General features: G+C 40.2%; 1 protein-coding gene across 3 annotated transcripts in view; it reads left to right on the forward strand.

Annotated features, from left to right (window-relative positions):
- Positions 1 to 22,619, forward strand: part of adamts17 (ADAM metallopeptidase with thrombospondin type 1 motif, 17) — a 157,053-nt gene that overhangs the window by 107,904 nt on the left and 26,530 nt on the right. For all 3 annotated transcript variants that reach the window (XM_028576079.1, XM_028576088.1, XM_028576099.1), the window contains 3 exons: positions 8,551 to 8,671; positions 18,536 to 18,616; positions 20,140 to 20,297. In XM_028576079.1, coding sequence (XP_028431880.1) covers positions 8,551 to 8,671; positions 18,536 to 18,616; positions 20,140 to 20,297 — 360 coding nt within the window. The remainder of the gene's footprint in view (positions 1 to 8,550; positions 8,672 to 18,535; positions 18,617 to 20,139; positions 20,298 to 22,619) is intronic.

Genomic DNA, 22,619 nt, shown 5'->3' on the forward strand with positions numbered 1-22,619 from the left:
TATGATGGGATTATTATTATACAGGGACTTATTAACCGCAGCCGGAGCTAGTAGGACCGCGGCCATAGAATACGGGTGGCCTGCTCCAGCATTAGCCAATCAGACATTGGTATTGATGTGTCTAACCAAAAGGTAAACATCTTAATCGCCGAGGCCCAGTAATATAACAAAAAGTCTGGGAGTGCTAATCCCCCCTTTGGCTTTGGCCTACAGAGATGTTTTTTGCCTATCCTGTGAACCTTGTGTCCCCACAGAAAATGAACTATTAGAGAATCTAGGTGTTTTAAAAAGGATTTTTTTAGAAGAATTGGGATGTTTTGAAATAAATATAACAATTGCGGGAGGAAAATCATCTTTATAGCATTAATGTTGTGGATTTCACCACTTACTATAATGTAGCGGCCCTCTTGGTCAGTGATTGTTTTTTTCTGTAAAAAGGGCACACCTTTTCTCAGTAGAATGGCCGCACCTCTTGCTTTGGATGAAAAGTAACACACACACAGAACTACACGTACACACACGCGCACACACACACAAATATGAACATATACGGGCGGCTGTGGCTCAGTGGTAGAGCGGTTGCCTGCCAATCGGAAGGTTGGTGGTTCGATCCTTGGCCCTGCAGTCCCATCTCGAAGTGTCCCTGGGCAAGACACTGAACCCCGAGTTGCCCCCGATGGAGTGTGAATGATTATCTGATGAGCAGGTGGCACCTTGTACGGCAGCCTCGGCCACAGTGTATGAATGAATGTGTGTGAATGGTTCCTGTACCATGTAAAAGCGCTTTGAGTTGTCGTTCAGACTAGGGTGGGGATTCACATGGTCTGTATAACAGAAAAAGATAAATAGTTTAAATATATATGACCAACAATTTAACTGAGTTACAGCCCCAACCTGAGAACTGACATCATAAACATCTAACAATAATCATTACGAATTAAAGGAGGCAATAACAGATTGGATATCATTCAATAACAGTGAGCCATTTCCACACTTTGAAGAACTAGCTGAACAGGTTAGGTTAGGGCTCTAAATAAGATATCAGAAAGAACAGTGCAAACCTCGAGCTGTATGAGGCAGGACATAACATTTTTAAATTATTCTTCTAATGAGAATGGCGGTTTTACAGTCAGATGGTGAGGCACCAGCTGTGTGTGTAAGTGTGTAAATCACATGGACATAGAGGCAGGATGTAAGTGTCTAACTCACGTGGACATAGAGGCAGGATAGAGGAGGCCGTACCTGACCCCGGGTCTGCCCCGTAGCAACTCCCTGGTGCAATAATGGTTGAATAATGCCCTTTTTTTAGCCACGGCAGGCGGGTAGTCCGGAAAGATTTGGATCCTTTTACCACCGTGGTAGAGCTGTTTCGCCACTGCAGCCTTGCGTAGGATGTCGTAAAGGGTGTGAAAGTAGTATAGCCTCAGTACAAACGGTCTAGGTGGCTCATGAGGTTCGGTCGGGTCGCCTTCGGAGGGTCCGGTGCGCTTTATCAATGAGAGGCTTTTCATCCAGGGATAGCACCTCTTGCAGCAACCCGGCGATAAATTCTATCGGCTTGGGTCCCTCGGTCCCCTCGGGGATGCCAATGACAAGAAAGAAAAGTTACCGGAGCTATGTAAAACACGTCTCACTCCTCCATTGCTCAACAGCGCCCCCCACGTTTCTCCAAAAGTTGAGTCGGTCTCAACTTTATTTTACATGTCCCCCCTGTGGCAAACCCCCGCCGCAGCCTAAACACACAACCCCCATTCAAAATGAATGAAAAGACCTGCATTTTTGTCGGACTGTCGGACGTCCGATGCAGGCAGTTTAAATGTGGCCTCAGACTTACTCTTAGGTTCATTCAACCATCATCCTCCAGCAAAAGACTGAGTTGATGATCGATTTAAAGAAATTAGTATGCAACTTTGGGAAAAGGATGGCTCACTAGCGCACTAACGTTAGCTATGCTAGCTAACATCTGCAGTCAGAAACAAACCTCTATGATCCAATGTCTTTTTGATAATCTATACGTTTTGTTGCGGTGACTTTTCTAAAATAAGCCCTGGTAAAAGTTACTATAATCTAATACAAAAAGTACAAAGGAAAGAATGTACAAACTTATATACAAGTGGCGAATAAAAATGTACAACTGCTTAAATAATATTTATAATGTAAGTAAACCTATGTTTGTGCAAGTTGCACTTAGTGCAGTATTGTAATGTATATGAGTCTTATTTAACACTCAGTGATGATGTGTTAAAAAGTTGTATTGCTTGTGGTAGGAATGAATTCTTGTAGCTGTCAGTGCGACACCAAAGCTGTCGGAGTCTCTTGGAGAAAGTGTTCTGCTTTCTTTCTTGTTTATGTGCAAGTGTTGTATGCTGGTACGTTTGGGAGGAATTCCCCCTCCTTCTGGCCAAGGCAGAGAGAGAGAGACAAGAGAGGAGAGAGAGGAGATAGACTGGTCCAGAATGTCCAATATGGATGCAATTATCATGACGCACATGTGCTCACAAAATACTTACTTGTCAGCAATGACTCATGTATCCTTAAAGGGTAAATACTGTTTTTTTCAACATGGACCCTATTTTTCTTAGTGTTTGTGTTTAAGTGACTGATGGGAACAACAATCTTTGACATTGGTCCAGTATTAAGCAAGATTACTGCAGTCAGCAGCGGCAAAACAAGCTACAATGCAGGTTAATAAGGCAATTGTCCAGCTTGTATTTACCTTCACAAAACTGCACAATATATAAATTATAATAGCACCATTTCAGAACAGGTTACATAGACCCTAAGGAAAGCCAAACTGCTAAATGTATTTTTTTTAAAAGAGAAAGAAACGTAGTATGTAGTTTTGACATTTATTGTGCAAAACTGTAATTATACAACATAATGTTACAGATAAATAAAATTCAAGTACACTAGTTGCAGAGACTTTAACAAAGAAAAAACGTATTGGGTTTCTTTCCTTTAGTGCAAACCATTCTAAAAGGCACTACACTTAGTTACGTCCTTGGTTCTTAAATGCCACCCAAGATGCAGAGAACAGGAAAAACTGGTGTCTTTTTAGTTAAGGAACACTGTACTGAAAATACTTTCAGAATTAGACAAAAATGCACAGATACTTTAAATAAAAAAATATTTCAAACATAAAGTTTCTTACCTGTAGCCTAATGTAACACATTTGGTTTTAAACATTTTGTTCTCTTAATGAAATGAAACCTGGTCTTCTTAATAAAGGAACGTATATTGTGAATTAGTGGAAATACTTCCAGTATTAAGCAAAGCTATTTTAAATAAAGAAAATTCTTCCAAGTATAGTGCACAGATACTTCAGATGAAAACATAATAAAGTGCAAAATGAAAGCACAATAATTTTTTGGAATAAAGAAGATACTTCCAGTACAAGGCATATATACATCAACTAAAGACAAAGTTTCTTTACAGTAGTGCCATGCCATAGACAGTAAAAACTGCAAAACAGCGACAGAGCACAGGTGTGTGTTCAGCAGGGAAGTATGACGTCTGCAAACACCGGCTGCCAAGATTCCAATCGTCCATTATATATTGAATTGTCAGGCTGACGTAAGGCTCCATGGTACGGCTCGACCACAGGTCTGTTGTAGCGGCTTAAATCTGAATCACGTCCAAATAATAGATGTTGCACCGATCTTTTTCACCAGCTCCTCCGTTTCGCTTTCAGCGATGTTTACTCAAGATGACGATGATGCGTTGCAGCTCGTGGCACTAAATTTCGTGGGTAGATTGCGTCATAAACATGCATTACCACCAATTTTGTATCGTTTATATTGCATATCGTTTCTGTCGCCCATTACTAATATAAAGTTTGGCTGCCTGTGTGGTTAGATATGGCCTTATGTGTCTAAAGTTAGCCAGATTATATCTGATGGTATAAGCTACCTTTTTAACATGCTTTTTAAAAATTAAATTAGAGTCTAAAATGATACCAAGGTATTTAAAATCAGACACACCATGAGTTTTTCTTCTTCAATAAAAACATCAGCCTGCTGTGCACTTGTGGATTTCTTAGAGAAGAACATACAGACTGTTTTGTTAATGTTAAGATAGATATGACCTTTTTAGCCAGTCAGAAACATGGACCAGTGCTTCAGTTAGTTTAGTTGCAGCATGCTGTTTGTTTTTGGAATGCAAATAAATAACTGTATCGTCTGTATACATTTGTATATTAACAGATGGACAAACTGAAGGTAAGTGTGTACAAGGTAAACAAGATAGGGCCCAATACTGACCCCTGGGGTACACCAATATTACAGTCGAGGTATGAAGAGTAAGAATTACCAATATGTACGCTCTGTTTCCTGTTAGTTAAGTAGGACTCCACCATTTCATGGCCTCAGCTGAGAAATTAAAATAAGATAATTTTGATAATAGTGTCTGGTGATTTACAGTGTCAAAAGCCTTAATGTCCAGAAACACTGCACCTACTATACCACCCTCATCTAATTTTGACTTGATGTTTTGCCACTGACTGGCTCAGATTATTATTCAAAGTGTCTGACAACATTATGGAAAGGATTTTCCCTTCAGAGATAGACCTTTAAAACCTCTTTGAGACCTTTCTGTTCAACCAGCTCTGAAGTTGCTAGCACTAAACCCACCAGACTCCATTTAAAAAAGCAATACTTTTAGCGTGTATAGAGCCAACATATTTTAACATGTAAATCGGTAAACTATGTGTTTATTACAACCAAAACTAGAGTTGTGATGGTTGGAAAGGTTGAAAGACGACCCAAAACAGCTTTTCATAGTTTTATTTTGTTTCTGTCGACTTTGACTGAAGTGTATTTTATGATGCTAAAATTACTGTTTATTTACATGGAGTCTGGTGTGTTTAGCGAACGCAATTTCGCGGAAGTTTTTACGTTTAAAAAAAGGATCTTACTCTTTAACATAAAGGTCGACCTCCTTAGAAATCTTTTCCATAATGTTGTCAGACACTTAAAATTTTAATCTGAGCCTGTCAGTGGCTAAACAAGCACTTTTGTAAAGGTAAATACAAGCTTTACAATTGCCCTATTAACTTACATTCTAGCTTGTTTAAGCAATCTCGCTTAATACTGGACCAATGGCAAAGATTGTTGTTCCCATCAGTCACTTAAACACAAAAACTAAGAAAAATAGGGTCCAGGTTTAAATTTTTTTTAGTTACCCCTTAGCTGTGCAAAATCATTTGGAATCAGTACAGTACTGAAGTTTTTTTTTAACTCTATCTATCTACTGTCAACCATCTACGCGTCAGAAAATTAACGCCGAGTAATTACATCTCTAATGTCCCTTGAACCCCATACATCACTGAACGTACAGACGTCCACAGTAGCTTTGGAAATATGACAGAAGCAAATGACTAAACGTTGCTGTGCCCATAGTTTTGAATTATTTATTAGTTTGGACTTTTCAGTTTCATTTTAGTTTAGTTTCAGGTAGTTTTCAGAGTGTGTTTGCTAGTTTTAGTTTAGTTTCAATTTTCTTATTAGAAATATTTTGTTTTACAGTAGTTTGTTTTTGTCAGGGCCAGGCAGAATATCTCAGAAGTATGTATATGTTTGGAGAACAGCAATGACATTCAATCTTTAATCTTTGTACTGATTTAGTTTCCGATGTGAAGTAACTGCAGCACAGTGCCATCTGTTGGAATGTTAATGTCAACTCGAGTAAGTTTCTGTAAAATACTCAAACTGAAATTATTTGTGTTTTACACAAAAAAATAAACCTGGCAATACAGTTTCAGTTTAGTTTTTCTTGAAGAATTCAGTTTTTATTTAGTTTCAGTTTACTAAAAATATTCACTGCCTATTTTAGGTTTAGTTTCCTGAGTGAATGACGCAGCGTGACAGCCGAGTGCAGTGGCATAATGCACGGCCGTTCACTGTGTTTACCTTCATTAAATCGGCTGAAAGCGACACCAGGCTGCTACAGTATAACCATTCAGACATTGAAACCTATCACACTGCTTGGTTCTCACGACTGAGATGGAGGGGATATCGCTGCTGTGTGTGTGTGTGTGTGTGTGTGTGTGTGTGTGTGTGTGTGTGTGTGTGTGTGTGTGTGTGTGTGTGTGTGTGTGTGTGTGTGTGTGTGTGTGTGTGTGTGTGTGTGTGTGTGTGTGTGTGTGTGTGTGTGTGTGTGTGTGTGTGTGTGCGCGTGCGTGCGTGCGCAAAGCTCAGCATTTAAACTGACACGATATGTTGGGCTTTGTGAAAACATTCCAAGCTGAACACTGGCTCTGACTTCTACCTGAGAGGGAGTAGCAGTTGAGGAGTTGGAGAAGGGAAGCTGTGAGCTGCAGACAAAGAGAAGTTGGCAGATACTGAGGTTAAAGAGGGAGGAGGAGGCATGGCTGCTTTTCTAAATCTGGCATGTGAGACTCGGGCATGCTATGAAAACACTGGCAAGGAGAGAGGGAGAAAAAGAAAGAAAGAGAGGAAGCGGACAGGAAAAGGGGAGATGAATATATTCAGTAGCTATGAAAATAGACTGTCTAGAGGGAGGACGACCCTGGAAGTCTTACTAGGCTGGAGGAGGGGCCCCATATGGCCGTCTGATTCAGCAAACTGTGCACAATGCAAGCTACTGTCAGCAGTTACTGCCCCCTGTAATAATAATACATTATTTTCTGTGTGTTAACACCTTTCTGTTTTCCTACAAAGAGCCTGCTCATCTTAAATCCTGATGTATGGGCTCCCACAAAAGTATCCCTTTACGAAGTGTTTATAGCTCTGAAGACATGCTTAAGAGAGTGTCAGTTGTGATGACAAAATATCTGACGTCAGTTCATCTTAGATTTGTAAAATTTGTTACATTCCCATGTGCTTAAATTGCGTGTTACTTCCAGTTCTTATAAACTTGTTTTTCAGAAATCAATCTTAATTATAATGAAATATTCAATGAAATATAAAATGATTCTCATCTGAACCTTCGGTCACATCCAATATACCGTAGTAATTGCATTTCTATATCACTAATAGTTACGCCATTTCACGTAGCTAAACAGGCTCATTAGCCTGGTAATATTAACTGCAGGCTAATATGTTAACATGCTAGCTTTACTTGCACAACACTCATCTCCATGTCCGTAAAACTCTTAAACGGCATATCATAAAATGACTCAAAATACAAACAATATTAGAGGAAACGATGACCAACCTTATGCCCTTATCAGCCAGGTGCTAAAAAAGATCAAACATAAAATGTTTTGCTTGTCTGGAGAGAGTATCAGCTACACATGTTGCCCGCTTGTGGGATCCGACTACACGTCCGGTTTTGATCTTTTGAATGTTTAAGTCAAAGAGTATTAATAAACTATCAGTCATTGCTTATTCAGCATTTTTATACATTAATTAAGTGTTAGTTACGGTGTATATGTTCTCAACTTTACAATAAGTCTACCAAAGAGCATTAATAACTGTTTAATAATGGTTTAGTAAGGCTTATACAGTATTGTTTTACATTAATTATTAGTTAAGGTGCATATGTTCTCAACTTTACATTAAGTATACCAAAGAGCATTAATAACTGTTTAGTTATGTTTAAGTAATGCTTATTCAGTATTATTATGCATTAATCAAGTGAGCTGTTATGGTTAAGTAATGATTATATAGCATGCACAATAATTTACATAGGTTGGGCATTAAGGCAATGTCTACATGAAGACAAAGGAACAAGCAAACTTCTGCATGGAGACTATGGAGTCTTTTCACTGATCTCACCCTCCACCAAAAGTAAGTCATATGTTGGAGGATGGACAAATATAGTGGACAAAGTTATGTGGACAACCATAACTCGTAAATAAACAATAAAAACAGTTTTCTCATAATGAGATGGCTTGGCTGTGAACCTTAAGACATACATGCTATCAAACATCTTTATCAACCACCTAGTAATATTAGGAAATACCTTAATTAACATCAACTAAGGGTTTACTTGTTATCAAGAGACGTTTGTTAACATTTAGCTAATGTTTAATATTGTATGATTAACTGGTAAGTGATCTTATTACTGCCTTAACTAATGGTAAAATAGACACCTTAGTTAACCGTTATAAACAGTTAGTCAAGGCATTTACTAATGGTAAGTAGACGCCTTTGTTTACTGTTACTAACAGTTTGTCCAGGCTTTTTACTATATTAACTAGTAGTAATATAGACACCTTAGTTAACTGTTGTTAACAGTTAGTCAAGCCTTCTTAATGCAATAACTAATGGTAAAATAGACACCTTAGTTAACTGAGATTAACAGTTAGTTAAGGCATTAACTAATGGTAAACAATGCATGAATTCATACCTTAGTTAACATGAACAAAATAAGCATTGTTAATAAATGTTTAATATACACCGTAATTAACAGTTAATTAATGCTTATTAATGCATTATGTAACGCTAACTGATGTAGCCTTATTGTAAAGTTTTACCGAAATTATATATTATACAGAAAAGACACGCTCACACAAGTCAGTGTGCACTACAAAGGCTACTCATGAGCGTTTGGTTTCACTGTTGTTCTTCACTGTTTTGTTGTGGTCAGAAAATTGGCTGTGACGGCATCATCGGCTCTTCAGCCAAAGAGGACCGCTGTGGTGTTTGTAATGGAGATGGGCGCTCCTGTAAGATAGTGAGAGGAGACTTCAACCACACCAAAGGAATGGGTGAGTCTGTGTGTTTTAGTATCCAACTTGTGTGCTCTGTGTCTGTGCCGAGTATACAGCTTCTATTGACTTTCCATGAAACGCCATTGCCATTCACTGCTGATATGTTGCAGTTTGTTTGATTTATTATTTATTAAAGCAGTGATCAGTATTACATTTGTTGTCAATAAGAAGCCTGAACAACTAGATTAGTTTTGAAAAGAAAATTCCCATGCTGCTCCTGGTGGAAATGTCAATGGAACAATGGAGCAGAAATAGCAGCAGCTTTTGGCCACAGCTGCCCCTGTGCTACAGATGGGAGGACACCTCAAAACGCTCTCTTGTTTACTGCACCAGTTTCTCTTCCTTTTCCACAGTCCAACAGCAAGACTTGTTCACTCTTTGGGAATGAAATGGAACGGTCAAATTTAAAGACGAGCATAAAGATGCATAAAGAGCATAAAGATGAGCATAAAACGGTCTCTGTCAGTTTCTGCCTATAAAAAATCATAGTGGCCTTTAGTACTGGTGAAATCCTAATGTAGATGTCACATGGATGTTTCTGTCTGAAGTATCACAGTAAAGAATGTGTTATCCTTCATGTTCACCAACCTGAGGGCTCTGGCGTGAAAGAAGTTTATACTACAGAAATGGTAATTACTGTTGCATTGGCTCTAAGTGTGCTTTTATTTAATTCCACTTATTTATCCACAAGACTATTAGGGGGGTGAATCTTCACTGGTCTCAATTCAATTCTTTTACGATTATCCTGTCAACCATTCGATACGATTCGATATCCCGATGCATCACGATGCATCACCTCCTCAAATATATTATATATTGCTACACGTGGTTTTCATAAACAAATTCAAGCTGTCAGATATATGTGAATTCCTCTTTTTATTGCATCTGCTTTTAATAAAGACTTAATGTAGCAGAGTCTGAACACAGAAGACAACAGACAAAAAGCAATAAAAAAAAGCAGCGACCATAGAAAATTAACAAAGTAAAGTAACATCAGTATTCAATAATCTAAGACAATGATTATTGTCTCTCACTACATCGATGCAGAATCATCTAGCTCTGCATTGCGATGCATCGATGCAATGATTCATTTCAACACCCCTAATGGGTATCATGGTTGGTTATTGATTTTTATACCAACACGAGGCGTTCCAAACTCAAATGATCCAGCGACTGTAATTCAGACAGGAAGTGTTTCTGTTTCTAATGAGGGTTCTTATTCACCCTGAATTTATCTACTTATGTTATCAATTATAAGGAAATAATTAGTTTTGCTGGACAAGTTGTTACAAAATGGACAAACCTAGCAATAGCAGTGTAGATGGTTCTTATTTCTTCTTTTCAGGTTTCATATCTTGCTTACTATAAGGTTCCTCTGCTGATTATTCCAATCAAACATTTATTACACATCACTTAATGTCTGTCACAAAACTGTCTCAATCCCATACCACATTTCAATGGTATACACGGTGTACTATATGCAATTACTCATACAATGATGTTTTGGCAGCTGGTACACAGTTTGTACTAGCAGGAAGTGATAGAACACTTCATCCAATACGCCTCAAATAAACAAACGTGTCAAAAGTATTCACATTCAATACTCAAGTAGAAGTATAGATACTAGGGTTTGAAAAGACTTCTGTAGAAGTTGAAGTATCAACTCAAGCTTTTTACTCAAGTAAAAGTGTAAAAGTACTGGTTTCAAAACTACTTAAAGTATAAAAGTAAAAGTAATGTAAGGGGAAAAAAATGCCATTAAGGACAAAAGCTTAGCCCGCCCCACAAGGGCCTATAGTGCACTACCCCACCTCCACAAAAAATGTTTTTCTAAAGGCCATAATGACTATAATGTTATATTAAAATCATACCTGCAAACTCAGAAGGGCTGAAAAAGGTGACACATCTCTGAGTCTGTTTTTCAGACAACGGCAACTACAGTCCAGTGTTACAATCCTCTACAGTGAAACACTGTTTAGCTGTCAGCATTTTAACCGTGTTTACTCCAGCTGCTAGCTAATGGTAGGCTAACGTTACCTGCTGTCAAGTGTAGTGTTAACTAGTGTCCCGTGCGGCAATGTTTCCGTTCCAACGTCCGTTTTCGGAGCATCAGAGAGAAGCCCAGACATTTAAGTAGCACCTAAATAAGGAACCAAAATCTGCGTTGCTATTCGGTCCGGTAGATAACGGTTGTTAAGGTACCAGTGCCATATTAGCAACGGGTCTGTGCAGGTGCAATGGATCTCGTACAAACCAATAGGGTGTAGGAATGGTATGTGTTTATACTTCTCATCCAAACACAATCAAATTCACTCTGCCTGGATGGCGCGATTTATCTGCTTAGGTTTTTTTTGTGTGTTTTTTTGAACGATGACAGAATGAAAACAAGCCAAACTGAAATAGGAGTAACGAGGCTATTTTTAAAATGTAAGGAGTAGAAAGTATAGGTAATTGCGTGAAAATGTAGAAGTAGAAGAAGTAAAATGTGCTGTAAAATAATTACTCCAGTAAAGTACAGATACTCAAAATTTCTACTTAAGTAAAGTTACTTGACACCTCTGCAAATAAACTGTATTCTTGGAATTCAACTTAGGCCAGACTCAACAAAGTCTTTCTGGAGTTGACTTTGGGAGTGAGGTTTGCCATATATCTAACCCCTCCCTCTAAAATAAGCACCAAACCAGATTCATAGTACAATTGCTAGTTTTATGTGTGAAATACTGTTCACTGCATTACAGTACACTAGAGCTGCAAAGATTAATTGATTAGTTGTTAACTATTAAATTAATCACCAACTATTTTGATAATTGATTAATTGGTTTGAGTCATGAAAAAAGGTCAAACTTATCGGATTCCAGCTTGTTAAATGGGAATGTTTTCTAGTTTCTTCTCTCCTGTGTGACAGTAAACAGAATATATATTGAGCTGTGGACAAAACAACACATTTGAGGACGTCATGTTGGGCTTTGGGAAACACTGATGCACATTTTTCACCATTTTCTGACATTTTATAGACCAGGCAACTTATCGATTAATCGAGAAAATAATAGGCAGATTAATCGACAATGAGAATGATCGATAGTTGCAGCCCTACAGTACATTACTGTTGTGTAAATTGACTTTGAGATAATGGCAGGACTGGACACAAGCATGCACGTACGTGCGTGTGATGGCTAAAACCAGAGCTGTCCCCAACTGTTTATCCTGTACCACTCATGCACTGTGTATGTGTATTTTCTGCATGGCCTGGAGTGTTTTAGTGTAGGTAGATGAGAGAAGCAGTTATCTTTGGGCTCCCCTGGCTGTGTAGTTAAAAATTTTAACAAAAAAGCTAGTTACAGTTACATAAGCAGCTGTTTGACCCTGTTACCCCATAACCCCGCCGTGAGGTATGCCAGGGATGCATTCCTTTCATCAGAGCTATTTCCTTCTCCCTGCTGCTCCTGCCAAGTGGCAGAGTAACTGTGTTGGGGGAGGAAACAGTCGTCTGCAATGAAATGTAAGAAATGTTAGAAGTTTCACATTTACAGTACTGTATAAAATGTCATACTTTAACATTTAGCATTTGCTCCTTAACACATCACATGCTGTGCTTGTAATGCCAGGTGAGCCAGTCAATGTCTAACTGTAGGTGGACACGCAGGAAGGTGTAGGGTTGAGGGTTCAGGAGGGAGTGGTGTGTTTTTTCATTGTGGGTATATGTTGCCCAAACCCTTAGACAAGATCAGTTTCAGCCTGGGCTCACAAACCTTTGTCTCATGAACTCAACCTCTTGTAAAACAAACATACTGTATCTGCACAGAGACATTATTTTTCCTCACCATGAAAGGATTATATGAAAAGACTTTAAACCGTCACATTGATAATGCTTAGTAAAGTTTGGTCGATTTCTGGTTTGTCCGGTATATAAGGCTAAACCGATTTGATTTTATGCTAACCGGTTGGACCGGGATTTGTCAATATGTCACCTTCTGACAAAAAGTAGCCTACATCAGCAACCTGTGCAGATTCCGTCACGGCTCATAATCTTACTTATATTGCATGCAGTGTTGAGCTGTAGTGTTAATAGTTTACAACTCTCTCTGTTTTTCTCAGTATGGCTATGTTCAGAAGATTGTCGTCTGGCGACTTTCTCGCGATGAAACTCAAGTGAAGATCATTACCTCTTCTGAAGAGTCCATCATGTTTTTTTAATCCTCCGTGTCCTCCTTAGCTACTAGCAACTGCGTGGAGGAGGGGTGGGGGCACGTGCGGGATCACGTAAGGCTTGTATCATGTGGCCGATTTTTTTTTACATAAAATTGAATTTAGCTGACCAAAGCATCTTCCTTAGGGAGCGCGTCCTCGGTACTCTCATTGTTCCTCATTTATCAATCTAACGTAGAAACCAGCGCAGATATGAGCGCAGAAATCCTCTTACAACAGGCTTCACGTGGGATTCATGAAACGTTCGTATCACACCAATCGGAGAGTAAGAATGGTCGGACATTGATAAATGCAGCGGCTGGAAACAATCGGAATTTAAATATCACGCCTCAATATATTCTCGGTTCTGACGCCTCGCCCCCCCACAATTTACGACATGGCGAAATGTAATCCGGCTAAGAAGCAGCACTTTTCAGAGGTGGAGATTGAAACCCTGACATCTCAGGTTCATTTGTACTAACGTGTGTACTATTTGGCAGCCTGAAAACTGGTATTAAAGGCTGTAGAAAGAAGGCGGAATAGAAAGAGATCACTGATGCGGTCAGCAGTGTTGCTGTAATAAATTGGACTCCAGCTGAAGTTTATTTAATTTATACATGCTTGACATATGTATGCTATAGTCCTAATAGTAATATACAGGCTTATATTGCAATCTCATAGGCCTCCATGTAGGTGTACCTATATTTAAATAAATGTTTTTTTCATGAGTCAGAGCCAGGCAACCGTGAGCTGTGAAGGAGAGCGAGTGTCCTCTGCCCCCCGTGCTGGACCACCACCCCGACCCTGTCTCCTGACAGCAGAGAGGCTGGAAAAAGAAGCCGAAATATGTTGTTCAATGGCAGAAATAAATTGTTCACTTGTGGCCATTAACAACACTTTAAAAGAGAAACGAATACCTGAAGAATAAATACAAATGTGGCGCATCATAATGTTTCCTGTATTGAATATCATTGCCAAACATAACACTATACCTTTTTAAAGGGAGGAATAATATCCTGTCTCCTTCGTATAGCCCCAATTTGGTTGTGCTGGACACTGATCTCTGGGCATCGGGTCATCTGGCTCCATCACTACATTTATGGCACCCTGTTTCCCTGCGCGATGTTGTGCAGAACCCCACACGCTAAAACAATGTTGCAGACTTTTTCTGGCGTGTATAGTACGGTATCCCCCGCTGATGCAAGTAGAACCATCTGCCCTTAATCAATCCGATGCAGTGCTCCACTGTGGCCCGTGTGTACGTGTGCACTGTTGTACCAGCGCATAGAGGTCTAAAAGAGCCAGATCTGCCATTGCCGATAAGTGATAAACTGATGACTTCTCCTTCTCCTGTTAAACTGATTATATGCTGCACCGCATTCCACACTGACTCAAAAAGTTGCATACATAAGTTTAAACTTGACATGAGATTTTATCAGTCTCCGCTCACGTCCATATTGATAAATGCAGAGCTTTGCGTGGAGATGACCGTACACCGGTTTTACGCTTGTTTTCTGTTGAATGAGGGCCATTGACTTTAATTGTAAAAAAAATAATTGAAAAAAGCTTAATATTTTAAAAAGTATAAATATTACAACAAATGTTGAAGAAGTCCCATCATGTGCTTTAATGGCTGAACATTTTGATATTTGAATGTTCTTTGTAGCTGAACGTATGCAGAAGTTAGAGGCGACCAAAGAAAGTTAAAGAATGAAGAATCGGATAACAATACTGTAAATGCTGAATCAGCATTCACACAACAAGAGTTACTGTATCTCAAGACACTTAACAGAGTAGGTCTAGAACCACACTCTATAATTTACAAAGATAATAACTAGAAAATGAATTTCCTGCAGAAAATGTGTGGGAATACTGAATAGCTGAATTGCTAAAGCTAAACTGGGTGAATAGCTTAAATCCGTGAGAAGAAGTTGAAGTAGTGAGAGTAGTTGAAAAAGTGGAAATTGTTTTAATAAGTATGAATTTAGATGAAAGTTGAAATGAATTGCCTGAAAAGGCTAAAAGAAGAAATACTTTATCAGACATATACACTGCATGGAACGAAAAAGCATCAATCTAGCTGAGATGAGATGTGAAATATATTGAGTGAAAAGAATGGGGCTGAACAAGAGGAAATAGAGGAAGGAGAGAAGGGAGAAGAGAGGATAAAAAGACAGAAGAGAAGGAGAGAAGATGACAAATGCTGTGAGAAACAGATGAAAATGCAGAAATCTGTAGTATAGACCTTTTTCACGGCAGACATGTTGACATGTCATAGCAGGAAAAGCACAGGTGTATTCAAAACCATTAAACCATTACTGATGGCTGCATTCCACTTAGGAGAGGCCCTGGTATTAAACCTTTACTGATGGCTGCATTCCACTTAGGAGAGGCCCTGGTATTGTGCATGCTGACTCACTAGCTATGTTTCCATCGACCCGTTTTTATCCGAATTAAGTGATATCGAATGAAAAATGCCTTATGGAAACAGTAAAATCTGATTGAATTTCATGAATATCGACTCAAAGAAAATCCGTTCGGTCTCATCGGATTTTCTCTTGATCGATATATGGCATTCTAAAACGTGGTTTAATTTATCTAAACAACAATCAATCATCACCAGATTTATCATGGTCATATCTTGTCATGAACACTTAAGCCTGTCAAAAAACGAAATCGAAATCCAACGATTATAGAAGTTATCTCACGTTAATGTTTTCTTCATCAGTGGCCGTATGGCAAGGAAAAAGCTTAACGTGGTTTAATGTACCTAAACAATGATCAATGATTACCAAATTTCTCTCTCATATTGCTCCTCATAACCACTGAAAACTGTCAAAAACTCGAACCCAAAGTCCAATTATTATGGACATTATCTGACATTAAGCGTTTCTGCTTCATAGAGCCTATGGAAAAAGCTTAATGTGATTGAATGTAGCCTACCTAAACAATGATCAATCATCACCAAATTTCTCTCTGATATTACCCATCATAACCACGGAAAACTGTCAAATAATCTAACCCAATGTCCAATTATTATGGACGTTATTTGACATTTAGCGTTTCTGCTTCAGGGCAGCGGAGCGGCTGGGGGTTGACTCTCCACGGTTCTCATTGGCTTTATAAGTCCTAATGTGAAAAAGCTTAACGTGGTTTAATGTACCTAAACAACGATCAATCATCACCAAAAAAATCCTTTTCTATATTGCTCATCATAACCACTTAAAACGGTAAAATCTAACCCAATGTCCAAATATCATGGACGTTATCTGACACATTAACGTGAGATAACTTCTATAATCGTTGGATTTCGATTTAGTTTTTTGACAGGCTTAAGTGTTCATGACACATCTGGTGATGATTGATCGTTGTTTAGATATTAAACCATGTTAAGCGTTTTAGAATGTCCCCAACGACAAGCCGTGGGACGTCCTGCGGAGTAAATGGAAGGGGCTCAAACAGCGATACACAGCTCAAAAAACAGAGTTGTCTCGCAGCGGTGCCGGAGGGAAAATCTAAGGCAAGTTCCACCTTTTTGATGAGCTGGATCAGATCCTCAGCCAAAGGCACATCGGAGCTTATAGCTTGGCTTCTAATATTAACAACAACAACTACTTCTGTCTAGCAAAACTTTGTTCGCAAAAGTTAGCTTGAATCTTGTGCGATTCAGTGCAAAACTTTATGGAAACACCTTAAAATGTCTCAAATCAATTCAATATACCAATTTAATCGCAAAACAGCATGTGAAGACATTACGCACAGGTTTTTATTCGCTTTAAAGCTGTTGGATGGAAACACACTTTCACCAGCTTTATTCGCATGAGTTTTTTTTAATGAACTTCAGATAATTCGATTGACAAGTGGATGGAAACTTAGCTACTGAAATAGCTTACTGGGACACTTGATGGAATTAAGCCATCGTTAAGGTTATACATTTCAGCTGTGCTTTTCCTACTATGACAAGTCAACATGTCTGCTTTGAGAAAGGGCCATACAAGTTGACTGTCTGTGAAAGGGTTGTCATGGCTACTAAGTGCATGCGACCGTGTTTATAAACATGCTTTGATGTCTGTGATGAGATCTCTTTATGTGTTAACGATCGCACCTGCTCATAATGTGTCTCCTGTGGCACGCTCAGCTATTCAGAGACACTGAGAGCGAGTTCTCAAATAAAGGCTCAGACTGCCAAAACGATAACTGCTATCCGTCAAACGACGTCATCCTGAGCACCGGAAGGCCTTTGTGAACTGGCTCCCATTCTACTTTTAGAGACTCTAGGAAGAAGTGTGCCCACCCTCAAGGATCCACATGCACAGTGATGAGTTTAATCCCAGGTGCGTTAGCTTTGTGACTAGCCTGGAGGGTGATGTGTGTTAAATGCTGAACAACAGTCAATGAACAGCAATTTCACATAGCTTCATTTCTTTTCCAGGTGAGATAGGGTGGTGTAGAGGATGTGTGCTATGGAGTCTTCCGTTGATCGGTTGGGATAGTAGGCAAACTGTAATTGGTCCACTGTGCTTGGTAGTGAGGAGCAGATGTCATCCCTGACCAGTAGTTCAAAGCACTTAATCACTACAGAGGTGAGTGCCACCGGGCGATAGTCATTCAGGCAGGCTGGTTTTGTTTTCTTGGAATGATGGTAGACTTCGTGAAGCACGTGGGTATGAAAGACTGAGCCAGTGACAGGTTGAGTATCATTGTGAACACCATCGCTAGTTGGTCAGCATAAGGTTTGTGGACCCGCCCGTTGATACCATCAGGACCTGCCATTTCTTGGTGTTCACATGCTTAAAAGCCCTCCTGACATCATGCTCAGAAAGAGAAATGGGTGTGTGAGGTGCACCAACCCATCTTTTAACCTCTGCTTCAGCTGTTTCTGCGTGTTGGCTGCTGATGGCCTCAAAGCGGGCATAAAATCTATTGAACTCACTTGCTACAGACGCATCAGCACTTGACACGGCAGAGCGGGTTGATTTATAATCTGTCATAGTTCTTAGACCTTGCCACATGCGTCTGGGGTTGCCCTCCTGAAATTGTAATTCCACTTTCTTCCCGTAGTCACTTTACTGCTCTTCTTACGTGGTAGGCTCCTGCTATATAACTCTTCAACATCCCACGCCGGATGTATGGCTTTATCCTGGAAATATACTTTGGCTGCCGGAAGATGCATGAGGCTGCTTGCAGCTTTACTTGACATTGTAAGCTAAATTATAAGGCATACAGAAATAAAATATGTAAATCACATGTTGTCCTAAATATGGTCGCAAAGAGCAATAGATTCAAAAGCTGACTTTTTACTTTTTTTACTTTTTTGTCCACATGTGGGTGTGTCCAGTTGCGGCTCGCTAGTCGAAAATGGTTGGCAAGCAACCTCTGGTGATCTCAAGTGCTCACAAGCAGCTAAAAACAGAGGACATAGCATCTCTGATACAAACACAGATCACTTGTCCATCCTTGTCTACATCACCACCTCTGTAAGCCTCTGAATCTGTTTTCAAAAGACAGACAAAAGATCTGCACACTGTAGTGATAGCTCCGAGCAAATTTAGATTTGTCTGATTTTTGCCTTAAGTTTGTTTGTTGATCCAGCACTTGTAGATGTTTTTTGGATGTCTGTACCCTATACTCTGTTTGCCTCTGAATCTGTTTTCACCTTATGTTTCTGTCTATCAGGCTACATCGAAGCTTTGGTTATCCCTGCAGGAGCCAGGAGGATCAAAGTTGTGGAGGACAAACCCTCACATAGCTTTCTGGGTAATGATGCATTTGTTTTAGGGTCCTTGAGAAGGATCACTGCTATTGTCACAAACACAATACCATGTTTCTTTGTGAACACTTAGCAGCTGCTCATGCTAACTTTATTGTTCAACATATGGGACAAAAGCATTTTGTTTTCACATGCGAGCTAAAGGTCGTTTTATGGTTCTGCGTCGAATCGACGGCGTACCCCCGCAGATCCCTCTGCGTCTACGCTGGACCTTACGCCGCAGCCTGACGTGCACCTTTCGGAAAATTTAACTACAAGTCGCAGCGACGCACTTCGCTCGGCTGTGGCCTGGTAGCGTTGAATTTCCCCTGACTTATTTCCTGGTTCTCCTACATGAAATCAAGGAGAGGGTTAACGTTTCCTGCTACAAATTTCCCACTGTGGTCAGAAAGCACAGGGGAGACACTTTGTTTCTCTCACTATGACTCTAGAGTCGCTACTCGCTCCGAAGCTAATCGCCGTCACTCTTCTTCTTCTTCTCCCTCGCTCCCCACACACACACACGCCGGCTCGACGCACACACAGGCGCACAAGTATAAACATCAGGCCACTTATGCAGGCTACAGCGAAAGCTCGGCTTGAAGCCTCCGCAGAACCATAAAACAGGCGTAAGTCGAGAAAGGCGAGATTTGCTAACACATTTATAAAAAAATAAATAAAATAATACACATTCAAATAGTTATTTCAGCATTCGCTTAGTATTAAGGAAGAACAACAGATTCACAGATAACAGTAACAGAACTGGACCCTTTTCTGCACTATGTCCCTAACTCAGATAGATAGAGGTAAGGTTGAAAAGCGCCAAATTCTCCCTTTACCAGACTGGCCAGAGCTTCTTTCAATTTAACCATTAAGTCACTTTAGAATTTAACACATATCACCCATACATCTAAACACCAGTGTATCCATCCGCCCAGCACCTCGGCCTATAGCACAGGCTGCCAGATATGGTTGATTAGCACAGGTGTGTTTGGTGTTTGTACGGGTATGTGTCTGGTACCATGCCTGGCTAACTCACTTTGACGACAAGACATAACTCCCCCTTCAACCACAAACAGTCATTTTTCCCTTTGTCTACTGATTAAACATGTTCATTAGTGAGCCTTAGAGGTGTTGTTCGGTGTAGTATCTTTCTACATCAAGTCTTTATGCTAAGCTAGGCTAACCCTATCTTGACTCCAACTCTGTGGTAATGAACAGACCTGTGGGTAAGCATTTAGTGTTTCCCAAAATGTTGAATTATTCATTCAAAATGACATTTGATAAAGGACACAGAGTAGTTGTCACTGTCCGTCCTGTTGAAACTCCAGTGTTAACACTACAAGTTTTTATGATGAAACAAACTGAAATTCAACAAATAAACACACAAACAAACAAATATACTGTGCACACATTGGTGTCTTTGGTGACAAAGACAACCAGATAATCAGGTGTGAAATCACAAAACTGGGGTCAACACAGGGTTTGTGGGTGAAAGTGTTACCTCTGACCTCATGTGTCTCACTCACAGCTCTGAAAGACTCCAGTAAAAGGTCCATCAACAGCGACTGGAAGATCGAGCTTCCAGGAGAGTTTGAGTTGGCCGGGACCACGGTGCGCTATGTTAGAAGGGGACTGTGGGAGAAGATGTCTGCCAAGGGACCCACTAATACACCCTTACACCTGATGGTAAACACATCAGTTTTTCTCTTCCGATTGTTATATCACAATACACCCTGGATACAGTGGCAGGACTGAACACCCTACTGCTGGTGATAATGCTTGTGTGACTGTATATTTATTTAGGGTTATCAATTTGCTAACATTGACTATACTGTAAATTAGATATGAACTGGTTAGTTTTGCCTACCACGTATATGATAGACACGTTCTATTTTGTTTGACTAATGTACCATTAATAGTAGGCGTCTGTTTTTTGTTTTTGTTTTTTTGTCCACTGGTGCTCTGGCTGTCCTAATAAGAGTAGCAGGCCCTATGCTGGATACGCTCCTATTAGTCTATATCCACGATGTTCCGCTTCTGGGATTGCTCTGTTGCCAACGGAAATTCCGCCGGATTTCACTCTTTTCAGCAGGGTGTCCGTTACCTTCTGCTTTCTTGGTATTTAAATTCTAAACTGCGGTGGATTTATGAGGACTATGGTTAACTGCTCCTCAGCTCTCCGCAGGGTAAATCCAGACAGCTAGCTAGACTATCTGTCCAATCTGAGTTTTCTGTTGCACGATTAAAACAACTTTTGAACAAACACGTTCCACCAAAACAAGTTCCTTCCCGAGGCTATTTTGCTGCGGCACCGTGGCTCTGTCTGGGGCTTAGCACCGCCCTTGACAATTGTGAATGGTTTAGAGAAATGCCAATAAACCAGAGCACATTTTTCTCACATCCCGGAATAGCTATCAGACCCTCCTCCGCAGTGCTGTGGAGGAAGGTCTGGCAAAGCGATACTACGCTCATATATAGATCCCACGGGCTTACATACAGGCTACACACTGTCAAGCGTAGGCTACTGTTCGTGCAGGAGCCGCTGGAAAATGTCATTGTCAAAAAGGAGAAAAGTGGACACAGTGTCGGGGTTCCCAAAATAGCCTAAATGGGAAGTCATTGTGCTTGGTGTGTTAACAGCACCAGTGCTCAAGGAATATAATATTCGGTGTCACTATTAGACTTGTTTCCTTTTCTAACCCAGCACTACCAGGAGGTCCAAGGTGTATGGAGAAATCCTTCTAACTATTGCATGGGAAAACAAAGAAGGGTGGGGTGACATTTACCATGACTTACACTGCACATGCTACTGAAACCAAGACACCTCTCTTAGCAGAAGTCATTGATCCAACCTGCTTCACTGCACGGCGTGTAACTACCCGGTCAGGTGTTTGGATGGTGGTAACAGCGCTCTCATCCATGTTCCACATACTGTACGTCATCCATCAAAGCTATACCTCAATAACGTCCCCAAAGTTCTTGAAAAGTCCCACATTTGTACAGTTAAAGCGTGTAGCTAACGCCAAGGTAGTTGCCTCCGCACTTCTCATTGACAGAAGTTAGGATGCCTTTTCATGAAGCCTAAAAACCAGTCAGGACCTGAAATTTTATTCTCATCCCATGACTGGGCGTCATGGGTTTTTAATGTTGTACTCCACTGTAAGTTGATATCATGGACTGTAAAAATAATGGACGTAGCATTGGTGTCGTTTTGAAGCCAAGGGTTTGCATTTTGGCTGTTGCCATCTTGGTATTACCCAAGATTGGTATTCCCCAAGATGACAATGGCCCTCTGGAGACACGGTCCCCAGGGACCTCATTTCCCACGACTCTGCCGGCCAACGGTGGTGCACAGGGCTTCAGAGAGCCAGGGATGAGAGCGAGCAGGCAGGTGTCAGATCTGTGCAGACCACCGGAACAAAAACACTTACGCAGAGGCAGCCAGTTGAGTAAGCGGTGCTTCTATATGACACATTCACATAGACTTTGTTAAAAGAATGTGGCCATATGTGACCCAAATGTGGGTTGAGTGATCGGCTCCCAATGCATTCTCAATGCATCCTGGATGCATTCACACCTGTACTTAGAACTGTCCACTTGTGATTGTGATCAGATCACACAAGATGCATGTAAATGAACAGGGCCAAAATGTGACATTACATTACATTTTTTATTTAGCTGACACTTTTATTCAAAGCCACTTCCAATAAGTGCATTCAACCATGAAGGTACAAACTCGGAACAGCAAGAATAATATAAAATAATACACTAGCTTCAATTAAGCCAAGCTATAAAGTGCCACATATAAGTGATTATTATGATTAAGTAATTATAATCATCATCACCAAGGTGCAGTTGGAAGAGATGTTTTTTTTAGAGTGCGGTGGAAGATGTTCAGACTTTCAGCTGTCCTGATGTCAATGGGGAGCTTGTTCCACCATTTAAGAGCCAGGACAGCAGGGACAATGACTCATGTCCATTTTGCTTTTCTTGCTCTCGTGCAACAAG

The sequence above is a fragment of the Perca flavescens genome, chromosome 1 (genome assembly GCF_004354835.1).
Source record: "Perca flavescens isolate YP-PL-M2 chromosome 1, PFLA_1.0, whole genome shotgun sequence".
NCBI classification, from domain to species: domain Eukaryota; kingdom Metazoa; phylum Chordata; class Actinopteri; order Perciformes; family Percidae; genus Perca; species Perca flavescens.